Raw genomic sequence first — 22,554 nt, 5'->3', positions numbered from 1 at the left:
ACAACAATAATGCGAAAAACACAAAAATTTAAATTTTTCCTCTAACATGTATTCACGATCGATTTGCAAATTCTCTTTGACTGATTGATTATTTAGGTTGATTTGATTGTTTGAGCTCAGACGTGTTTTGCACTGGCTAATGCAAGCTTTGCTTTAGACCAATCAGCGCACGCGTTTCATTATGTTTATTTTATAAACGAAAATGTAAATCTTTGTGTGTTCATGGCTATTCCACCCAACGACAATCTGGTCATCTGCGAGGCATTTTGAAATGCGTACGATTGTGGGGCGGTAACATTCAAAAGAATCGAGCTCGAAGCTGCATTTGTTATAATTTTCGAGGATGTTCTGTTTGAAATTCCCAATTTGGAAGCAATGCTTTTGAATGTTTCTTGCCCCCATAAAGCTACAACACGTTCTCCATTAGGTAAAGAAACTGTTTTATTTTTTGTGTGAATGGCAAAAACTTCAAATTGCAATTTGAATTTTCATACTGCAAATTGCTTTTGGAATCAACCAATGAATATTGCTAAATTGACAGGTGTGTTGCAATCTTGCAACATTCAGGAGAAAACAACATCCGGTTTGACTGTAATTGTCCTTCAGTTGCGGTTTAGTGACTCGATCGATGTATTTTAATTGATCGTGCATGGTGTGCAAGAAACCTGATCGTTCAGATTCCTTTTTCTCAGAAAGGAGCTACACAGTAAAGGGTTTATTGAGAGAGTATTTTATGCTCTTTTTACTTTGTATGTAAACTTTGTACCAACTGTATTCGACTTGAACAATTCAAATTGACGATGCAGATGAAATACAATTTGAACTTTTATATTGTTTGGGTGTCGTGTTGTGTTGCTTTGTCGCCTTTCGGTAAGTAAAAATATAAAGTAATTTACTGCTCACACAAGGCAAATGGTACATATTATAGGCTTTCGATTCGCTCAACGCCGATATTGTTATTGTAGTCCACTTCATGGCAAACTTGCCGTTGTATTTTGATTCTTGACACAGAGTCAACAAGCTTATTTGTTTATGAAGGCGTTATATTATAAAATGCATTGCTTTGGGTGTCATGTTGTTTGCTAATTTTCATTGATATAAGCATAAGCTGTTTAGTATTGGTTGTAGTCCGTTAAAACATATGCGGGTCTTGTAATATCAAAAACATTAGTGTCTACAATGGCAAGATTGTTGACAAATTACACTGTACTATCTACCAAGACCAAAGCAGGAGACTGTAATACAGGTTCTTTTGCATTCTGTAAGATGTAGACATTCATCAGACATTGAATAGTTAAGTTAGTTGTAGCTAGATACAACTAACTCGCCACGATAGCAGTTACTGGAGAACTTCTCGTCCATACGTAGTTTTAAGAGATTTGACTCGTCTCTAATCCCTGTGGTCTTCGTAGCTCACAGACGATTAGTAGGGCGGACTAGTACCCCGAAGGTGCGAGTTCAAATCTCGTCCAAGTCACATGTTTTTCATGTGCATGTAAAAATAAATCGTGTTAAGATTTATATTATGTATAATCGCTCTGATGATGGCTTTGGAATTTAGTTGTACGCAACGGAATTCTTTAGAAAGCTGAACACTTTCAACATAAATCAATCCGATACTACTAATTATATTAATAGGCACCCCACCAATTAATGTTATAGCTACAGTCCTGAGTCAGTAAAACACAATGCTGTCAGAATTATGTATTGCAGTATCTGCGGCCGATAATGATTACAAATGGAATTTACATAGGTAGCTATAGACATAACTATGGATGTGAAATATGATACGATAAAGTACGTGTCATTCTAGGAAACGCAAATATGAGCAGATTTGTCCGTGTAATCAGTGTTTCGAGGTTAATTTGTAAGAATGGAGAGTTAAGTCGACAGTCAAGTGTAAATGTCTGGAAGTGGTGAAGACTGCCTTTTCGTTTCGGATGTAATTTTTGGAATGATACAATAGCAATGTATTATTTCAGCGTGCATGTCTTGATTTTTTCGAAACAACTTTTTAAACAATTACTAAATGGTTTCTGTGCTTGCTTGGATGATATGAACCATACACGCAAAAATTAAATGTGAGTTAAGAAAGCGATAAGGTTAAGTGCTGTTTGTATTTCCTGAAGTTTTGTCTGCTCTGACAGAATTATATAAAACATACATACTACCAAAATCCAATCAAACGAAACTAAATAATGTGATATTGAAAATATAAAAAACATTTCACGAGTTTCTAATTTTCTCTCAAGTTTTATAAAATAATCTTTTAAAAATACGGGCGCTGATTGGTCGAATGCTCGAAAAAACATTGTTGATGTAACTCAATAATGCACGTGTCTTCAGTCTCGCAAGAATCTTGCAGGTTGCGTGGTTTAATGTGCGTGAAATTTCAATGAAGAAAATATAAACAACATGCCATTCTACTTCATCATTGGTCATTGGTCGCCAAAGAGTCACGTGAGAGCGCGCGCGATCCACGAGGTTCATAGCGTTCTTTCCCTCGAGGTAGACTGGCTTCTTATGCGGAGCAATGGAAATTGTTAACCTCAAATGAATTTACCATGACCAGCCGACAATTTAAAAAAGTATAATATAAAACAAATTCCGAAGAAACAAGACATCTTGAGATTGCAAAATATGAATCAAAACAAGACGAGAAGTAAACTGTAAATTTTCGACTTTATTTCAAAGTCATCCTCAGACAGAATGATGAGGATGACTTTGTCATTCTGTGTGAGGATGACTTTGAAATAAAGTCGAAAATTTACAGTTTACTTCTCGTCTTGTTTTGATTCATATTTTGCAATCTCAAAATGTCTTGTTTCTTCGGAATTTGTTTTATATTATATCAGATGAATTTATTTTAGACATTGTGTCAGGAGCACATATAGAATTCTCCTCCCCCTCTGTGCAAACAAAATAGCCTAGAGAGCAACTATTTAGCTGCAATGATAAAATGCTCATCAATTCTGAAATCAACAGTCTACTTGCTAAACGTGTTATTGTCCCTTCTATTTCTTTGTCCAGGGAGTTTATTTCTCCCATCTTCCTTACTTCTAAGAAAAATGGATCGTATCGTATGATTCTAAACCTAAAGTTGTTTAATGAGCATGTCACTTACCATCATTTCAAAATGGATACTTTGCAATCTGCCATTAGCGTGATAAAACCACATTGTTATATGGCTTCAGTTGATTTAAAAGATGCCTACTACTCGGTACCTATCTCCCCAGATGACCAAAAGTACCTCAACTTTCGTTGGCCAGGAGAATAATACAAATTTGTTTGCTTTCCCAATGGGCTTGCGTGTTGCTCTCGTATGTTTACTAAATTGCTTAAACCTGTCTACGCCTCTTTGAGACAAAAAGGTCATGACTCATCAGGGTACATAGATTACTCGTATTTCCAAGGGGATGATTATGCATACTATGTTGCAAATTTAAAATGTGCTTTGAGTATTTTTCACTGGCTAGGTTTTATTCCTCACCCGGAAAAATCAGTCCTGTTACCAACCCAAAGGTTAACATACCTTGGGTTCATATTAGACTCAGTGGAGATGAAAGTCTATTTAACTCCAGATAGAACAGAAGGTTTAATTTAGGGCTGCCGAGATGTGCTTTCAAAACCGAGAAACATTATTCGCGAGGTTGCATCACTTGTTGGCATGATGACAGCAAGTTTTCCTGCTGTCATGTTTGGTTCACTTCAATACTGCAGCATCGACATGGATAAAAATGATGCCCTGAAGAAGAGTAAAGAGAATTTTAATACTTTTATGACCTTTTCCCAATCTAGTATTGATGATCTACAATGATGGATGGCTTTTATTCCCAGTAAATTTAATGTAGTATCCCATAGCAAGTATAATGCGGTTATAAAAGCCTCAACTACTGGTTAGGATGGAATGCTGGAAGACAGTAGCACATGGGACCAGTGAACTCCTACAGAATCTTCCTTTCATCTAAACTATCCGGAAGTATTTGCAGTGTTTATGACACTAGAAGCATTTTGCAATGAGGTAAAAGTTAATCATGTTCATGTGCTTATTGACTATACGACAGCTGTAGCTACCTTGAATCATATGGGTACAAACCACTCTAGAGAATGCAATATCGCTTGTAGATCAGTATGGGATTGGTGTGTAAATAATAAGGTATGGCTTTCCGCTTTGCATATTCTCGGTGTAGCAAATACCCTTGCTGATAAAGAGTCGCGTAGGGCCTCAGGCTCCAGTGAGTGGGCTCTTGACTGTGCTATCCTGTCACAGGCAATACAGTGTTCTAAGTTTACACCTGATATTGATCTATTTTTCTCAAGGCTCAACTATAAATTCAAGCCTTTTGTGGCTTTTAATCCATATCCGGAAGCTTGTGCCATTAATGCATTCGGTATATCGTGGTCAAAGTATTTATGTTATGCATTTCCACCTTTTAGTATCCTTCCAAAGTTGTACAAAAAATTCAAACAGACAAGGCAACAGGACTGCAATTGATTCCGAAACGGCCGACGCAGTCTTAATGGCCCAAAGTGACGAGAATGTTACTGCAGGAGCTAATTCAGCTGCCATTGGCAAAGGGTTTGTTGACTCAACCCAGCCAACCAAGCTTGATTCATCCACTATATCCAAAGCTGGTTCTACTGCTATGTCAAATCTCGAGGGAATTCTCCATGACAGTGGACTTTCATGCGAGGCTGCCAAATTGGTTCTGCAGTCTTGGAGAGAAAGTACACGAAAGCAATACAACCCCTATATCAAACGATGGCACCTATACTGAGGTGAAAAGCAAGTTGATCCAATTTTGGCAACTTGTTCCAGACTGGTATTGGTTATAGTGCCCATAATACGGCAAGAAGTGCGCTGTTGTCTTATATCGTCCTTCCTGGCGGAGTGACTATTGGCACCCATCCACTAGTGCGCAGACTTATGAAAGGCGTATTTGAAACTCGACCTGCACTTCCACGTTACAACGCTACTAGGGATATAACTAGGGTGTTGATTTATCGGGGTAGCTAATAAACTTAGCTTAAAGGATTTAACTTTGAAAGTCGTCATGTTATTAGCTTTATTAGACAGATTTAGATTTGAGGACGCGACGTACGACGTGAGTTGACCGAGGCGATCTGGGTCGGCGACGTCGTCGTCTTTCATGTGAAGAGTGATTTAGATTATATGAGAAGACGACGAGTTTTTACGAAAATTGAATCTCATCTTTTATCCGATTATACTGAGTTATTTGGCATTTGTTTCTATAGTTGTTGATAATTCAACAGTTTATGTAAGAAAAAACAACACTTTAGTTGAGAATAATAGTTTGTTTGCACGGATCGAAAAACACAATATATTTCTTTTAACTTACATTCAATTTTTAATCATAGTACTGCTATTTCATGGCATTTCAATAAGATTTTCAATAGTACAATATGAGTTGTAGATTCGTTTATATTGATTGTATGAAATATAGCGCAAGTATTGACAAAACATCATAAAATAGCGTATAAAACACCCAAAATTTCAATAAAATTTAGTTCTTTTTTTTTGAAAAACTGCTTTCTCTAGTTTGGATTATTACTTAACGTCGACATTGCAAATAATATAAAGAAAAATTTATCTAAAACAAAATAAAAACGAAATTATTTATCTTGTTGATTGTTTACATGAACAACAAAACATGCATACATCATGCATGTTAATATTTCGACAAATTTGAATGCAAAAACACACAAGTTTTAGCTGAATTGCTTCAATAGTAAACTATCAATACAAACAAATCATAAATTTCCATAGACTTACATTTTAAATGGAGAGGAAAAGTAGAAAACACAGACGTCTTTAAGAGGACATGAAAACAGCAAGCTCACGTCGTGAAAAACACTAAGACGACGTCGCAAAGGCAGCGAAAGTAAAGCGACAGGGTGTTTACGACAGATTACGCCATACTCACGTCGTCTTAGACTTCGCGTCCTCAAATCTAAATCTATTTATTGTCAGGACAACGAAGCAAGGCAGTGCATCCATTAAAGATTAGTTGCATGCAATAGAGTACTGATAAATGTGTGTTTGTAATCGACAAGTTGTTAAAAACGTCTAAGCCTGGTAAACATTTGAATCATCTGGAATTTGCATCGTATGCGCCTGATCCTAGCATATGCGTTGTTGCATATTTAACAGAATGTCTAAGACGAACACAGCCTTTGAGAAACGGATATGAGCAGCTCTTCGTGAGTTTGCAAAAGCCACATGGTCCAGTTCGCCCAGACACAGTGAGCAGTTGGATAAAATGATGATTTTGCAGTTTATAGTACTCGATCAGTATGTACATCAGATGCATCTACTAAGCAAATTCACGGGACATCATCATGAAAAGTGGTGGATGGAATTCACATCTAACATTTCAAAAATTTTATAATTTGTCTATTCAGAAGGACTTGAACTACGGTAATGAGTTGTTGAGTTATGTAGCTTTATGCATAAACAAACATGTTTTTATGTTTTCTCGATGTTTATGGTTAAAAATGTATGCCGTCCTTTGTGATCATATTGCTTTGATCATGTCACGTGACTCCTTATATAGCGACCAATGGCCAATAATGAAGTAGAATTTGAAAATCAAATGAAACTTACCTTAACTTGAAGTTTGATTTGGATTCTCTGAATCATTGGTCGGGAGCTAAAGAGTCACGTGCCCACCCATCTTGGATGCGAAAGTTGTAACAGGGACCTTGTCCTTCCCCTACCCTTTATTTTCACATGATCACATCTGTGAAGAATGAACCTCGTGGATCGCGTGCGTTCTCACATGACTCCTTATCTCCAGACCAATGATGTAGAATCCAAATCAAAGTTAAACTTAAGGTAAGTTTCTTTTAATTTTTAAATTAAAATCGATAAATTTATTTTTCAAATATTTTTAAAGGGTTATTTTATAAACGAAATTGAAAACATATTTACTGTATTGAGTTTCATAAAAAATCTTTTTTCGAGCTTTCGACCAATCAACGCCTGTGTTTTAAAAGGTTATTTTTCAGTTAATAATAAAGACTTGTGAGAACTAAGAATTGTGATATTTACAATACAAGGTGTGAAAATAGAAACCTGTCTGGTAGACTGAGTGTGTTTTATTTTTCATTAAAAAGTTGGTATCCTTTTGGGAGCTTTCATATCGGTGTTAAGAAAAGGTTTGTTATGTTGTGTTGATCTGCTAATCAGATTGCAGGAAAAGGTAGGATTCCGCCCACTGCTGATTGGAAAAAAACAATTTATTTTTTACTTTAATTACCTACGTGTTTCACCGACACAAAAAAAGTGGCCGTTTTATTGAGGTATTACGTTGCACTCGTAAGGCACCAATTTACTGTTTGAAAGTGATGAACTACTTGGTTTTTTCTTTAGGTATCTCTTCATCTGCGTACTTGCAAAAGGCAGGTGTCCTTGAAGCGGGTTGTCTACATAATATGACCGCGAACAACACTATAAGCGATTTTATGTTTACTCCGGAGGAAGAGAAATCTTTTTTGCTTGAACTATATCGACAAACTGGCGGTTCCCACTGGTATAACCGAAGTGGATGGAACAATAGCTCCCAAAACCATCATTGTACCTGGTATGGTATACAATGCTACGAAAATAACAGTTACGTCAAATCCATTGACCTCACGGGAAATATGGTGCAATACCAACCGCCCAATTTTTGGCGGTTTAGAAATCTACAATGTTTATGTTTAACACGAAACAATGGTTTGTATGGTCAAATATCAGATATCATTTCCGTCAACATGACACGTTTGCGACGCGTCAGTTTGTCGTTTACAGGTGTTTACGGAAAGGTCCCGTGGCATTTGATTTTAGAGCTTTATAATTTGGAGAAATTGCAGTTATGTTGCATGACTAGTAAGTGGAAACGATTATCGGGAGAACTCCCTCGAGATATAGGGCGCTTAAGCAAATTGCAGGTTTTGAGTCTGGGTGAAAATAATATCAGCAATACCGATTTACCAAAGAGCATCGGTAATCTGGTGAATTTGTGGTTTTTGGACTTGGAATACGTCAAACTAAGGAGTGGTGATTTGACATATTTTCAAAACATGACCCATTTACAGGAATTGCATCTTACCAACTGTGGGCTAAATGGAACAATTCCTGATGATTTTGGTAGAACTCACCCAAAATTAATCCAGTTTCATCTATATGGAAATCATTTGAGTGGTGAACTTGGTACGTGCTTTTCTGGTTTAAAAATTATAAAACAGATTGTGTTGGGGTCAAATCGGTTGTTGACTGGAAAATTACCAAGGTCATTGTGCGGACTTCACACATTAGAAGTTCTTGATCTGTCAAGGAATAATTTTACAGGTATGGAAGAAAATTTTACGTTTGGCAAACAGCTTCAGAACCTATACATTCATGAAAACGTTAATTTTAATTCGGAAGGTAAAGCCATCCTCAAGGCTTTACAACCTTCTCGCAATCAGTTACGTTTGCTTATTGCACATAATGCTGGACTAAATGGCTCATTGCCGATCAAGTTTTGGAACTTTCCAAAGGTAATGTACATTGACTTGAGTAATAACACCTTGACTGGAGCTGTGCCTTCGTATATAATGGCATCTCTTTTCTACCTAAAGCTTGCATCTAATAATTTCACGGGATCTCTTTCGAAACTTTTTCTTTCGTCGTTAAAAACACTAACGTATTTAAACTTGCAAGGAAACGATCTCATGACCAGCAAAAGAGTTGTTACGCAGTGGGAGTATTTTAAACCGTCATTCAAAGAGACCATTCCGCATGGTCACTACACTTGTCCGACCTTTATCTTGACGACTACAGGGGGTAAGGTTGAGTTGGATCCCGCTTATTACGATTATTCGGAATGCTTTTGTGCAAATGGTTTTTACGGCTTTAAGAAGTTTTGCAAGCCTTGTATGGAAGGAGGGTGGTGTAAGGTATTTACCCCACCAAATAAACCTTTAGTCGGTGGCAACAATTTAAACATGACGATCAAGAAAGGATATTGGCCGTGTTGTGATGGTTTTTCGAACGTTACTCGTATGGTTAAATGTAGTGGTCACGAGAAAGTGTTTGATGAAGAAATTTGCAACCCATCAGGAAAATGTCAATGTAAACTAACACTCGTGAACGGTCGGCCTCAAACAGTTTGTGATAAGTCGTGTATTTGTCTGCATGGGAACGAAGGCCGTTTTTGCTCTAAATGTATTACCGGATATTATAAGATAGGATCAATTTGTAAGCGTTGCCCTAAATTCTTTAGTAATTTTCCAGTTAGTTTGACGGTTGCTTTCTTCCCGGCTTTTTTAATTGTAATAGGTCTTATAGTTCTTTACAGGTATTTTAAAACGTTGACATTAGTTCTAGCGTTTCTTTTCTCGGTCGCACTTGTTGTTCTACATGGACTTCAGGTGGTAACAGGCTGGTTTTATGCGATACTTGCTTCTATTTGGATTTTGGCTATATTTTTATCGGGGTCGAGCGATGGTTTGGAGAGTTTTCTGTACATAGCTGTTTTCTATTTCCAGTCTTTAGACGCCATGTTTACCGACGCAAACATTTGGCCAAGAAAGATAGCTTCTTTGAAATACCAAATTACCAGGATATTTAATTTCGACCTTGATGACTTAGTATGTCATTTTGAAAACGTAAATCGTCCCGAATGGAACTTTGCCATCACTCTATCTGTACCAGTTGGAATTGTGTTGGTGATTTGGTGCTCGTATGTCTTTGGTAAAGTTGTTTGTTCCTTTCGGCGAATTTCTTATTTGAAAAGTACCACGTGCAAGTATTTGACAGTTCAAGTCATTTTGTTTTTTTACTTTCCCATCAGTGAAAAGACTCTCTATGCTTCTTGGCCGTGCGAACATCGAGATGGGCTGATGTATTTAAAAATGAAACCTTGGTTAGATTGTCATGGTTTTTCATTCGATTGTTTGCGCATTTTAGGCTATTGCTCGCTCGTTGTATTTGTTATTTCGGTACCTTTCTTTGTGTTCCTTCCATTGCTGTGGGGAAACGTGGACAAAGATGGGAAATATGACAAAAATTCCCACGTCTGGTTAAAACCTTTGTACGAAGAATTCAAACCGAAATATCGGCGCTATTTTCCATTGCTCTATCTTTTACGACGTCTAGTTTTGGCTATTTTATTAACTGTCGTCAAAACATCTTCATCTGCTCAAATCATTTTGGTCACACTTCTCTTGTTGATGTTTATTGTGATCAATTTAATTTGCCACCCCTACAAACAGTACTCTAACAAGTTTGAGTTTGAAACATTAGCAGATGTGGTCGTTTGTGCTGTTTTACTTCTATCTTTCATCTCTTTGGCTTTGTTGAGAGTGTCGAAATACCACGACGAATCGTTTGTTTGGTTCATAGTCTTCACAAATGGCATTGTTGTTGTAGCATGTTGTGCTGGAATAATTCTTTTGTTGCTAGTGAATTTGTGTTCGCCAAATGAGCCTATCAACGTATACGAACTACAGCAGAAATAATATATAACGTGGCTATCTAGTTACGTGAATACAAAACTGTAAATTTTTCGCAGTCGACCTTTGCTGCCTTGTGATGTCATCTGAATGCTAATTTCCGCGAAACTAAAAAGTAATATTTACAAATAGATGACTCAATGCACACTGATTGTTTCAGACCTATAAAGCACATTGCAACTAAATGGTTAGCATGGCTTACAATCTTTTGTGTATTTTTGAGTTATGCAGAAAACTGCTTTTTGGGGGATTTAAAAATTCAAATAGCTGGTAATTATGATATAAATTGTGCATTCTAAGTACGTTCCTTAAAATAAACTGTATGGTATTTATTATCAATTTTGAGAGGCTACAACTCTGATTCGTAGTCTTCTCCATTTGGCCACAAGGCCCCTTGCTTCACTCATACAGCTGCAAATACGAAAAATTCTAGTTTTAAGAACATAGCTGTTCTTTAATCATTTTAAAAGATACAGTTTTTGACATATATTTTTTACAAACCTTATCAATTTAAAAGCTCTAAAAATTATTTGAAGCTGTTTATGGGAAAAATTTAGTTATTGCATTGTAAAACAGTTCTTTATTAATAATATATAAGACTTTCTAGCCATGAATTTGGAACGTCTTCAACTGCAATTTTATAAGTTTTGTTCTCTCATTTTTACTGTTACTCTGTCATATAGAATACTATACTAAACTTCAAAACACAAAAACCTTGCAAATAAAAAAATAAAAATACATGCTTTTGTAATCATGATTTTATAGAAACTGGCTAATATTCTTTTGACTAACTTGTTGTCACCTTTTTATAAATTGCATAAAAAGAGGTGTCTCTAACCTCGGCAAGAGTCGAACCTCCAACTTTTTGATTCGTAGTAAAACGCTTTGTTCATTTGGCCATGAGGCCCTTTCATAAACTGAGAAAGCTGCAAATATGAAAAATTCTATTTTAAGTACAAATATAGGACAAAAATATAACTTATCAAAAGGAAAGTGTGTTTAGAAGATAAAAAGGTTTACATCCAACCTCGGCAGATTTTGAACCTGCAAGATTCTGATTCGTAGTCAGACGCCTTGTCCATTTGGCCAGGAGTTCCCATAATTCGCTGAGACAGCTGCAAACATGGAAAAAATTTTAAGTATATAACTGTTTCTTAATGATTACAAAAGATACAGTTTTCGACAAGTTTATTTTAAAACATTTTCAAATGCAAAAGCTCTTAAAATAAATTTAAAATGTTTATTGGACCAAAAAATACTCATGAAAACAAAAGTATGTTTAGAAGATGAAAAGATGTACCTCCGACCTCGGCAGGAGACAAACCTGCAATTTTCCGATTCGAAGTCAGACGCCTTCCCCACTTAGCCACGAGGCCCTTTGGCACACGGGGGCCGCTGCCTAGATGAAAAATTCTGTTTGAAGAATATAGCTGTATCTTAATGATTTCAAAAGATACAATTTTTGACTGGTTTCTTTTACATTATTTAAAATGTAATAGCTCTAAAAATGACTTTAAAGACCAAAAAACACTCATGTAAAGAAAATTATGCCTAGCAGATAAAATGATGTACCTCCGACCTATGCAGGAGTCAAACCTGCAATCTTTTGATTCAAGTCATACTCCTGCATATAGCCACAAGACCCCATGATACATTACAATAGCTGCAAATATGGAAAATTATATTTTATGAATACAACTGTTTCTTAATGATTACAAAAGATACAGTTTTCGACTAATTTATCTGAAAAGATTTTAAAATGTAATAGCTCTAAAAATGACTTTAAAGATGTTAATAGGACCAAAATATTACTTATGAAAAAAAAACAATGTTTAGAAGATGAAACGGTTTACATCAGACCTCGGCAGGAGTAAACCTCAATATTCTGAGTCATAGTCAAACGCCTTGTCTATTTGGCCACTAGGCTCCATGACTCTCTGACATAGCTGCAAATATGGTATATTCTAATTTAAGTATATATATGTTTCTTAATGATTACAAAGGAAACAGTTTTCGACAAATTATTTTAAAATATTTTAAAATGTAAAAGCTCTAAAAATGAATTTAAGAATATTTATTGTACCAAAAATACTCATGAAAAGAAAAGTATGATTAGAACATAAAATGATGTACCTCCGACCTCGGCAGGAGTCGAACCTGCATTCTTCTGATTCGAAGTCAGACGGCGTCTCCATTCAGCCACGAGACCCTTTAATACAGTGAGGCTGCTGCCTAGAAGAAAAATTCTGTTTTATGAATATTGCTGTATCTTAAACATTAAAAAAACCAACTGTCGACTAATTTATTTTAAAACATTTTAAAATTTAATAGCTCTAAAAATGAATTTAAAGATGTTTATTCGACCAAAAAACACTCATAAAAAGAAAAGTATGACTAGAAGATGAAAACATGAACCTCCGACCTCGGTAGGAGTCGAACCTGCAATCTTCTGATTCGAAGTCAGACGCCTTTTCCATTTAGCCAGAAGGCCCATTGGTACACGGAAGCTGCTGCCTAGATGAAAAATTTTGTTTGAAGAATATAGCTGTATACTAATGATTGCAAAAGATACAATTTTTGACTGGTTTCTTTTACATTATTTAAAATGTAATAGCTCTAAAAATGACTTTAAAGACCAAAAAACACTTATGTAAGAAAATTATGTCTAGAAGATAAATGATGTACCTCCGACCACGGCAGGAGTCATTCCTGCAATCTTCTGATTCAAGTCATACTCTTTATCTATATAGCCACAAGACTCCATGATACATTACAATATCTGCAAATATGGAAAATTATATTTTATGAATACAATTGTTTCTTAATGATTAGAAAAGATACAGTTTTCGACTAATTTCTCAGAAAAGATCTTAAAATGTAATAGCTCTAAAAACGACTTTAAAGATGTTAATAGGACCAAAATAGTACCTTAGACAAAAAAACAATGTTTTGAAGATGAAAAGGTTTACATCCGACCTCGGCAGGAGTCGAACCCGCAACCTTCTGATTCGAAGTCAGACGCCTTGTCCATTTGGCCACGAGACCCCATATTGCATTGAAATAGTTATAAATATGCAAAAATTATACTTTAAGAATATAGCTGTATCTTAAAAATTAGAAAAGATACAATATTTGACTGGTTTCTTTTACATTATTTAAAATGTAATAGCTCTAAAAATGACTTTAAAAACCAAAAAACACTCATGTAAAGAAAATTATGTCTAGAAGATAAATGATGTACCTCCGACCACGGCAGGAGTCATACCTGCAATCTTCTGATTCAAATCATAATCTTTCTGTATATAGCCACGAGACCCCATGATACATTACAATATCTGAAAATATGGAAAATTATATTTTATGAATACAATTGTTTCTTAATGATTACAAAAGATACAGTTTTCGACTAATTTCTCAGAAAAGATCTTAAAATGTAATAGCTCTAAAAATGACTTTAAAGATGTTAATTGGACCAAAATATTACTTATGAAAAAAAACAATGTTTAGAAGATGAAAAAGTTTACATCCGGCCTCGGCAGGAGTCGAACCTCAATTTTCTGATTTGTAGTAAGACGCCTTGTCTATTTAGCAACGAGGCCCCATGATTCTCTGACATAGCTGCAAATATGATAAACTCTAATTTAAGTATATATATGTTTCTTAATGATTACATAGGATACAATTTTCGACAAATTGTTTTAAAATATTTTATAATGTAAAAGCTGTAAAAATGAATTTAAGGATATTTATTGTACGAAAAATACTCATGAAAAGAAAAGTATGATTAGATCATAAAATGATGTACCTCTGACCTCGGCAGGAGTCGAACCTGCAATCTTCTGATTCGTAGTCAGACGCCTTGTCCATTTGGCCACGAGACCCCATGTTACATTGTAATAGTTATAGATATGGAAAAATTATACTTTAAGAATATAGCTGTATCTTAATGATTGCAAAAGATACAATTTTTGACTGGATTCTTTTACATTATTTAAAATGTAATAGCTCTAAAAATGACTTTAAAGACCAAAAAACACTTATGTAAGAAAATTATGTCTAGAAGATAAATTATTGACCTCCGACCACGGCAGGAGTCATTCCTGTAATCTTCTGATTCAAGTCATACTCTTTCTCTATATAGCCACAAGACTCCATGATACATTACAATATCTGCAAATATGGAAAATTATATTTTATGAATACAATTGTTTCTTAATGATTACAAAAGATACAGTTTTCGACTAATTTCTCAGAAAAGATCTTAAAATGTAATAGCTCTAAAAACGACTTTAAAGATGTTAATAGGACCAAAATAGTACCTTAGACAAAAAAACAATGTTTTGAAGATGAAAAGGTTTACATCCGACCTCGGCAGGAGTCGAACCCGCAATCTTCTGATTCGAAGTCAGACGCCTTGTCCATTTGGCCACGAGACCCCATATTGCATTGAAATAGTTATAAATATGCAAAAATTATACTTTAAGAATATAGCTGTATCTTAAAAATTAGAAAAGATACGATATTTGACTGGTTTCTTTTACATTATTTAAAATGTAATAGCTCTAAAAATGACTTTAAAGACCAAAAAACACTTATGTAAGAAAATTATGTCTAGAAGATAAATGATGTACCTCCGACCACGGCAGGAGTCATTCCTGCAATCTTCTGATTCAAGTCATACTCTTTCTCTATATAGCCACAAGACTCCATGATACATTACAATATCTGCAAATACGGAAAATTATATTTTATGAATACAACTGTTTCTTAATGATTACAAAAGATACAGTTTTCAACTAATTTCTCAGAAAAGGTTTAAAATGTAATAGCTCTAAAAATGACTTTAAAGATGTTAATTGGACCAAAATATTACTTATGAAAAAAATCAATGTTTAGAAGATGAAAAAGTTTACATCCGGCCTCGGCAGGAGTCGAACCTCAATTTTCTGATTTGTAGTAAGACGCCTTGCCTATTTAGCAACGAGGCCCCATGATTCTCTGACATAGCTGCAAATATGATAAACTCTAATTTAAGTATATATATGTTTCTTAATGATTACATAGGATACAGTTTTCGACAAATTGTTTTAAAATATTTTATAATGTAAAAGCTGTAAAAATGAATTTAAGGATATTTATTGTACCAAAAATACTCATGAAAAGAAAAGTATGATTAGAACATAAAATGATGTACCTCTGACCTCGGCAGGAGTCGAACCTGCAATCTTCTGATTCGTAGTCGGACGCCTTGTCCATTTGGCCACGAGACCCCATGTTACATTGAAATAGTTATAGCTATGGAAAAATTATACTTTAAGAATATAGCTGTATCTTAATGATTGCAAAAGATACAATTTTTGACTGGTTTCTTTTACATTATTTAAAATGTAATAGCTCTAAAAATGACTTTAAAGACCAAAAAACACTCATGTAAAGAAAATTATAACTAGAAGATAAATGATATACCTCCGACTTTGGCAGGAGTCATACCTGCAATTTTCTGATTCAAGTCATACTCCTCCATATAGCCACGAGACCCCATGATACATTACAATATCTGCAAATATGGAAAATCATATTTTATGAATACAACTGTTTCTTAATGATTACAAAAGATACAGTCTCGACTAATTTCTCAGAAAAGATCTTAAAATGTAATAGCTCTAAAAATGACCTTAAAGATGTTAATAGGACCAAAATAGTACCTTAGAAAAATAAACAATGTTTTGAAGATGAAAAGGTTTACATCTGACTTTGGCAGGAGTCGAACCTCAATATTCTGACTAGTAGTCAGACGCCTTGTCTATTTAGCAACGAGGCCCCATGATTCTCTGACATAGCTGCAAATATGATAAATTCTAATTTAAGTATATATATTTCTTAATGATTACATAGGATACAGTTTTCGACAAATTATTTTCAATACTTTATAATGTAAAAGCTCTAAAAATGAATTCAAGGATATTTATTGTACCAAAAATACTCATGAAAAGAAAAGTATGATTAGAACATAAAATGATGTACCTCGGACCTTGGCTGAAGTCAAACCTGCATTCTTCTGATTCGAAGTCAGACGGTGTCTCCAGTCAGCCACGAGCCTTTTGATACACTGAGGCTGCTGCCTAGAAGAAAAATTCTGCTTTAGGATTATAGCTGTATCTTAATGATTACAAAAAAAAAACAGTTGTCGACTAATTTATTTTAAAACATTTTAAAATGTAATAGCAATAAAAATGAATTTCAAGATGTTTATTCGACCAAAATATAATCATTAAAAGAAAAATATGACTAGAAGATAAAAACATGAACCTCCGACCTCGGCAGGAGTCGAACCCGCAATCTTCTGATTCGAAGTCAGACGCCTTGTCCATTTGGCCACGAGACCCCATATTGCATTGAAATAGTTATAAATATGCCAAATTTATACTTTAAGAATATAGCTGTATCTTAATGATTAGAAAATATACAGTTTTTGACTAGTTTAATTTACATTTTTCAAAATGTAATAGCGTTAAAAATGACTTTAAAGATGTTTATTGGACCAGAAAACACTCATGAAAAGAAAAAATGTTTAAAAGATGAAAAGAAGTACCTCCGACCTCGGCAGGAGTCGAATCTGCAATCTTCTGATTCGAAAACGGACGCCTTCTCCATTTAGCCACGATGCCCTTTGGTACACGGAGGTTGCTGCCTAGATGAAAAGGGTACACGGAGGCTGCTGCCTAGATAAAGAATATAGCTGTATCTTAATAATTTCAAAAGATACAATTTTTGACTGGTTTCTTTTACATTATTTAAAATGTAATAGATCTAAAAATGACTTTAAAGACCAAAGAACACTCATGTAAAGAAATATATGTCTAGAAGATAAAATGATGTACCTCCGACCACGGCAGGAGTCAAACCTGCAATCTTCTGATTTAAGTCTTACTCCTTCTCCATATAGCCACGAGACCCCATGATACATTACAAGATCGGCAAATATGGAAAATTACATTTTATGAATACAACTGTTTCTTATTGATTACAAAAGATACAGTTTTCAACTAATTTCTCAGAAAAGGTTTAAAATGTAATAACTCTAAAAATGACTTTAAAGATGTTAATTGGACCAAAATATTACTTATGAAAAAAAACAATGTTTAGAAGATGAAAAAGTTTACATCCGGCCTCGGCAGGAGTCGAACCTCAATTTTCTGATTTGTAGTAAGACGCCTTGTCTATTTAGCAACGAGGCCCCATGATTCTCTGACATAGCTGCAAATATGATAAACTCTAATTTAAGTATATATATGTTTCTTAATGATTACATAGGATACAGTTTTCGACAAATTGTTTTAAAATATTTTATAATGTAAAAGCTTTAAAAATGAATTGAAGGATATTTATTGTACCAAAAATACTCATGAAAAGAAAAGTATGATTAGAACATAAAATGATGTACCTCTGACCTCGGCAGGAGTCGAACCTGCAATCTTCTGATTCGTAGTCAGACGCCTTGTCCATTTACATTAAATTAAACATTTTTTCTTTTCATGAGTGTTTTCTGGTCCAATAAACATCTTTAAAGTCATTTTTAACGCTATTACATTTTGAAAAATGTAAACTAAACTAGTCGAAAACTGTATATTTTCTAATCATTAAGATACAGCTATATTCTTAAAGTATAATTTTTGCATATTTATAACTATTTCAATGCAGTATGGGGTCTCGTGGCCAAATGGACAAGGCGTCTGACTACGAATCAGAAGATTGCAGGTTCGACTCCTGCCGAGGTCGCAGGTTCATGTTTTTATCTTCTAGTCATATTTTTCTTTTTATAAGTACTTTTTGGTCGAATAAACATCTTGAAATTCATTTTTAGAGCTATTGCATTTTAAAATGTTTTAAAAGAAATTAGTCGACAACTGTTTTTTTTAATCATTAAGATACAGCTATATTCTGAAAACAGAATTTTTCTTCAAGGCAGTAGCCTAAGTGTATCAAAGGGGCTCGTGGCTGAATGGAGATCATGTTTGAACTCGAATCAAAAGATGACAGCTGAATACAACTGTTTCTTAATGATTACAAAAGATACAGTTTTCAACTAATTTCTCAGAAAAGGTTTAAAATGTAATAGCTCTAAAAATGACTTTAAAGATGTTAATTGGACCAAAATATTACTTATGAAAAAAAACAATGTTTAGAAGATGAAAAAGTTTACATCCGGCCTCGGCAGGAATCGAACCTCAATTTTCTGATTTGTAGTAAGACGCCTTGTCTATTTAGCCAGGGGCGGATCTAGGATTTTTCAAACATCAGTCATAAAACGTGGAGGCGCTCCGCACCTGGGGGGGTCTGAGGCTACCTCTCCTGAGAAATTTTGAATTTCAGAGCCTTGAAAATGCCATTTTCAGCGTTTTAGAGCATTACAAAATGTATTTTGTGGGCATCGTTTTTGCGTAAATACAACACATTTTGGTTACGTTTTTTTCAAAAAAAAAAATGAAGTGAACTATACTTGAATGTTTTGCCAAATATTTAGGTTCATTATTATGCCAAATATATGGCTCATTAGCATGTCTAGGAACGTAAAATTTATTTTACAATAATGCTATATTCAAAAACAGATATAGCCTTTAAAAATTTCTACCAAGTTGTCAGGCATAGACCCCCTAGAGACCCCCATTCAAACCTCTATGTAATGAGTTAAGTTAGAAATTTGGTACTACAAGTGACAGTTCATAGATATAGAAAAGCTCAGACTTCAAACCATGCAAGTTTATTGTAACCCTTTACCCATCTCCACATAAGTATTAGCAAATTCACCTTTTGAGAAAAAACTCAAAATTTTTTTCTGCCAAAGATTAAGCAAAAATTATCAGAGTGAAAATTTGCAGTTAAGGACAGCTTAATGCCATAAATGTTTATTAGGCATTTCACTTGACTATTATCTTCTGCAAGGTGTGCTATATAGCAATCACTAGTAGCATTGTATTATCAAATACAAACAAAATGTATCAAATGTTTGTATCAAATACAAACAGAATATAACCAACATGTCTTTAATTATATAATTACATGAATGTTAAAATTGGTTCATGTGTCATGCTTACTGGTTATGATAAATATCTTTTCATATGATCAAAGCTCGTTTAAATGTAAATCTGAAATAATTTAGTTTAGAAATTATAATGATCATCAGAAAAATTACCTAGTGATCATGAAAAATACTTTGCTGTTTTGCCAAATTTCAAGGTTTATCTGCATACATAGGAAGACATTTTTACTTTATAGAAAATGCTTTTCATACATCAATAGCCCTTTGGAATTTATGGCAAACAATCTGGTATGAGCCGTAGATTAACACACCTTTACATCTCTACATGAGGTGTTCCGTCAGAAAAGGGGACAATATGTGACATGGGACAACATTTCATGTATGTGAAATACTAAGGTTTAATACCATTCCAGTCAAATTGTCAAAATAAAAAGCTTCATGGATCAGAAGACTCAAAATCACAGGTTATAGTAAACAGCTTCTCATGTAATCAATGTTAGTTTTCTCAAATCTTAAACAATATGTAGTATAACTGTCTAATGATTGAATGATCAATGATCATAAACTGAAAAGCCCCAAACATTTGTTTATGATAAAGTAAATAATAGTATGGCGCCTTATGGCTACAGATTTTTTGTCCATTGAAATATATTTGCAGGAATGTAGGATTTCGCTGCCATATAACGGTCACGATTCCCCAAGCACTAAAGAAATCATAGCTAAAAGTCCTTCGGCAACAACAATTTTAGAAGCATCTATCTGTTTGCCATACGCCATATTAACATAAATCGCATCACACACTCGCATAAATTGACTTTGATATATTACATTCATGCATACACTACAGTTGTCCTTTACTTACGATTTTGGATGTAAATTTCTGCTGATAAAACTCAAAACAATGTTGGCTTGCTTTTGAACATCAATGACTGAAATGTCGCTCGCGAGATCGTCTTTGCTAAGGATTTACAATTCATCCATAAATTTTTCGCCCTCTTGAAAAAATTCCCAGTTTGGAAAGCAGCATTCATGTCAATATATGAATTTGTAAAAGATTTCCATAAATTCCATCTGATTGTAGTTTAGTTTCTATCATGCTTTAGAAAATTATTATGAAACGATCAAACATTCAATTCAGACAGTGAGCTTGACTATGTTAGTTCAGTTGGCTATCAGTCGAAATAGGTCAAACCAATCACAGTAAGACAAAAATTTAAACGAACCAATTACACGATGGCAAGTGGACTCCCTTATAGGTCCGGCCACCCCGCTTATCGGTCGAGATTATTCCAGATCGTCCACTGATCTGGCTATTGACCAATGAAATAAGCGTTTTTGGCGTTCATAGACTCCTTTATCCGTCGAACCAGTCAAGCCACCCCGCTTATCAGTCGGTTATTCCAGGCAATTAAAATTCAACTGATCTGGTTACCAACGAGATATTCATTGGATTAGTCATTAGTTTTCAATAATAAATAAAGCTGGATTTTTATCACGAAGTAAATACGAAAATAAAGTAAGAATAATTAATGAATTTTTAACTAATATGAATAGGTAATTTTTGAGTTTCAAACATCAGTCGCGCGACGGATTTGACATACTCTAGATTCGCCCCTGTATTTAGCAACGAGGCCCCATGATTCTCTGACATAGCTGCAAATATGATAAACTCTAATTTAAGTATATATATGTTTCTTAATGATTACATAGGATACAGTTTTCGACAAATTGTTTTAAAATATTTTATAATGTAAAAGCTGTAAAAATGAATTTAAGGATATTTATTGTACGAAAAATACTCATGAAAAGAAAAGTATGATTAGATCATAAAATGATGTACCTCTGACCTCGGCAGGAGTCGAACCTGCAATCTTCTGATTCGTAGTCAGACGCCTTGTCCATTTGGCCACGAGACCCCATGTTACATTGAAATAGTTATAGATATGGAAAAATTATACTTTAAGAATATAGCTGTATCTTAATGATTGCAAAAGATACAATTTTTGACAGGATTCTTTTACATTATTTAAAATGTAATAGCTCTAAAAATGACTTTAAAGATGTTAATAGGACCAAAATAGTACCTTAGAAAAAAAAACAATATTTTGAAGATGAAAAGGTTTACATCCGACTTTGGCAGGAGTCAAACCTCAATATTCTGACTAGTAGTCAGAGGCCTTGTCTATTTAGCAACGAGGCCCCATGATTCTCTGACATAGCTGCAAATATGATAAATTCTAATTTAAGTATATATATTTCTTAATGATTACATAGGATACAGTTCTCGACAAATTGTTTTAAAATATTTTATAATGTAAAAGCTGTAAAAATGAATTTAAGGATATTTATTGTACCAAAAATACTCATGAAAAGAAAAGTATGATTAGAACATAAAATGATGTACCTCCGACCTTGGCTGAAGTCAAACCTGCATTCTTCTGATTCGAAGTCAGACGGTGTCTCCAGTCAGCCACGAGCCTTTTGATACACTGAGGCTGCTGCCTAGAAGAAAAATTCTGCTTTAGGATTATAGCTGTATCTTAATGATTACAAAAAAAAACAGTTGTCGACTAATTCATTTTAAAACATTTTAAAATGTAATAGCTCTAAAAATGAATTTCAAGATGTTTATTCGACCATAAAATACTCATAAAAAGAAAAATATGACTAGAAGATAAAAACATGAACCTCCGACCTCGGCAGGAGTCGAACCCGCAATCTTCGGATTCGAAGTCAGACGCCTTGTTCATTTGGCAACGAGACCCCATATTGCATTGAAATAGTTATAAATATGCAAAAATTATACTTTAAGAATATAGCTGTATCTTAATGATTAGAAAATATACAGTTTTTGACTAGTTTAGTTTACATTTTTCAAAATGTAATAGCGTTAAAAATGACTTTAAAGATGTTTATTGGACCAGAAAACACTCATGAAAAGAAAAAATGTTTAAAAGATGAAAAGAAGTACCCCCGACCTAGGCAGGAGTCGAATCTGCAATCTTCTGATTCGA

General features: G+C 34.4%; 1 protein-coding gene and 7 non-coding genes across 8 annotated transcripts; 2 read left to right on the top strand and 6 right to left on the bottom strand.

Annotated features, from left to right (window-relative positions):
* Positions 1 to 498: 498 nt before the first annotated feature.
* LOC124455700 (putative leucine-rich repeat-containing protein DDB_G0281931) lies at positions 499 to 11,238 on the top strand. The gene is made up of 2 exons (XM_047006339.1): positions 499 to 870; positions 7,394 to 11,238. The coding sequence occupies exons 1-2, from the start codon at positions 801 to 803 to the stop codon at positions 10,504 to 10,506; spliced, it is 3,183 nt and encodes a 1,060-aa protein (XP_046862295.1). The 5' UTR covers positions 499 to 800; the 3' UTR covers positions 10,507 to 11,238.
* A 2,234-nt stretch (positions 11,239 to 13,472) lies between these two features.
* Trnar-ucg lies at positions 13,473 to 13,545 on the bottom strand. The gene has a single exon. It is a non-coding gene; the product is annotated as a tRNA-Arg (tRNA).
* Positions 13,546 to 14,308: 763 nt separating this feature from the next.
* Trnar-acg lies at positions 14,309 to 14,381 on the bottom strand. Its single transcript has one exon. It is a non-coding gene; the product is annotated as a tRNA-Arg (tRNA).
* Positions 14,382 to 14,863: 482 nt separating this feature from the next.
* On the bottom strand, positions 14,864 to 14,936 carry Trnar-ucg. The gene has a single exon. It is a non-coding gene; the product is annotated as a tRNA-Arg (tRNA).
* A 761-nt stretch (positions 14,937 to 15,697) lies between these two features.
* On the bottom strand, positions 15,698 to 15,770 carry Trnar-acg. The gene has a single exon. It is a non-coding gene; the product is annotated as a tRNA-Arg (tRNA).
* A 1,042-nt stretch (positions 15,771 to 16,812) lies between these two features.
* Positions 16,813 to 16,885, bottom strand: Trnar-ucg. The gene has a single exon. It is a non-coding gene; the product is annotated as a tRNA-Arg (tRNA).
* A 1,321-nt stretch (positions 16,886 to 18,206) lies between these two features.
* Positions 18,207 to 18,279, top strand: Trnar-acg. Its single transcript has one exon. It is a non-coding gene; the product is annotated as a tRNA-Arg (tRNA).
* A 3,104-nt stretch (positions 18,280 to 21,383) lies between these two features.
* On the bottom strand, positions 21,384 to 21,456 carry Trnar-acg. Its single transcript has one exon. It is a non-coding gene; the product is annotated as a tRNA-Arg (tRNA).
* Between the last annotated feature and the right edge of the window lie 1,098 nt (positions 21,457 to 22,554).

Source organism: Xenia sp. Carnegie-2017, unplaced genomic scaffold (genome assembly GCF_021976095.1).
Source record: "Xenia sp. Carnegie-2017 unplaced genomic scaffold, XeniaSp_v1 HiC_scaffold_4, whole genome shotgun sequence".
Lineage (NCBI taxonomy): Eukaryota > Metazoa > Cnidaria > Anthozoa > Malacalcyonacea > Xeniidae > Xenia > Xenia sp. Carnegie-2017.
The sequence above is the reverse complement of the archived record's forward strand: the minus strand, read 5'-3'. Positions and strand labels throughout refer to the sequence as shown.

Excerpts from the sequence above, each read along its gene's own strand:
- LOC124455700 (XM_047006339.1), top strand. The coding sequence starts at position 801 with ATGCAGATGAAATACAATTTGAACTTTTATATTGTTTGGGTGTCGTGT. Across the intron at positions 871-7,393 it reads TGTTGCTTTGTCGCCTTTCG|GTATCTCTTCATCTGCGTAC; the intron begins GTAAGTAAAAAT and ends TTTTTTCTTTAG.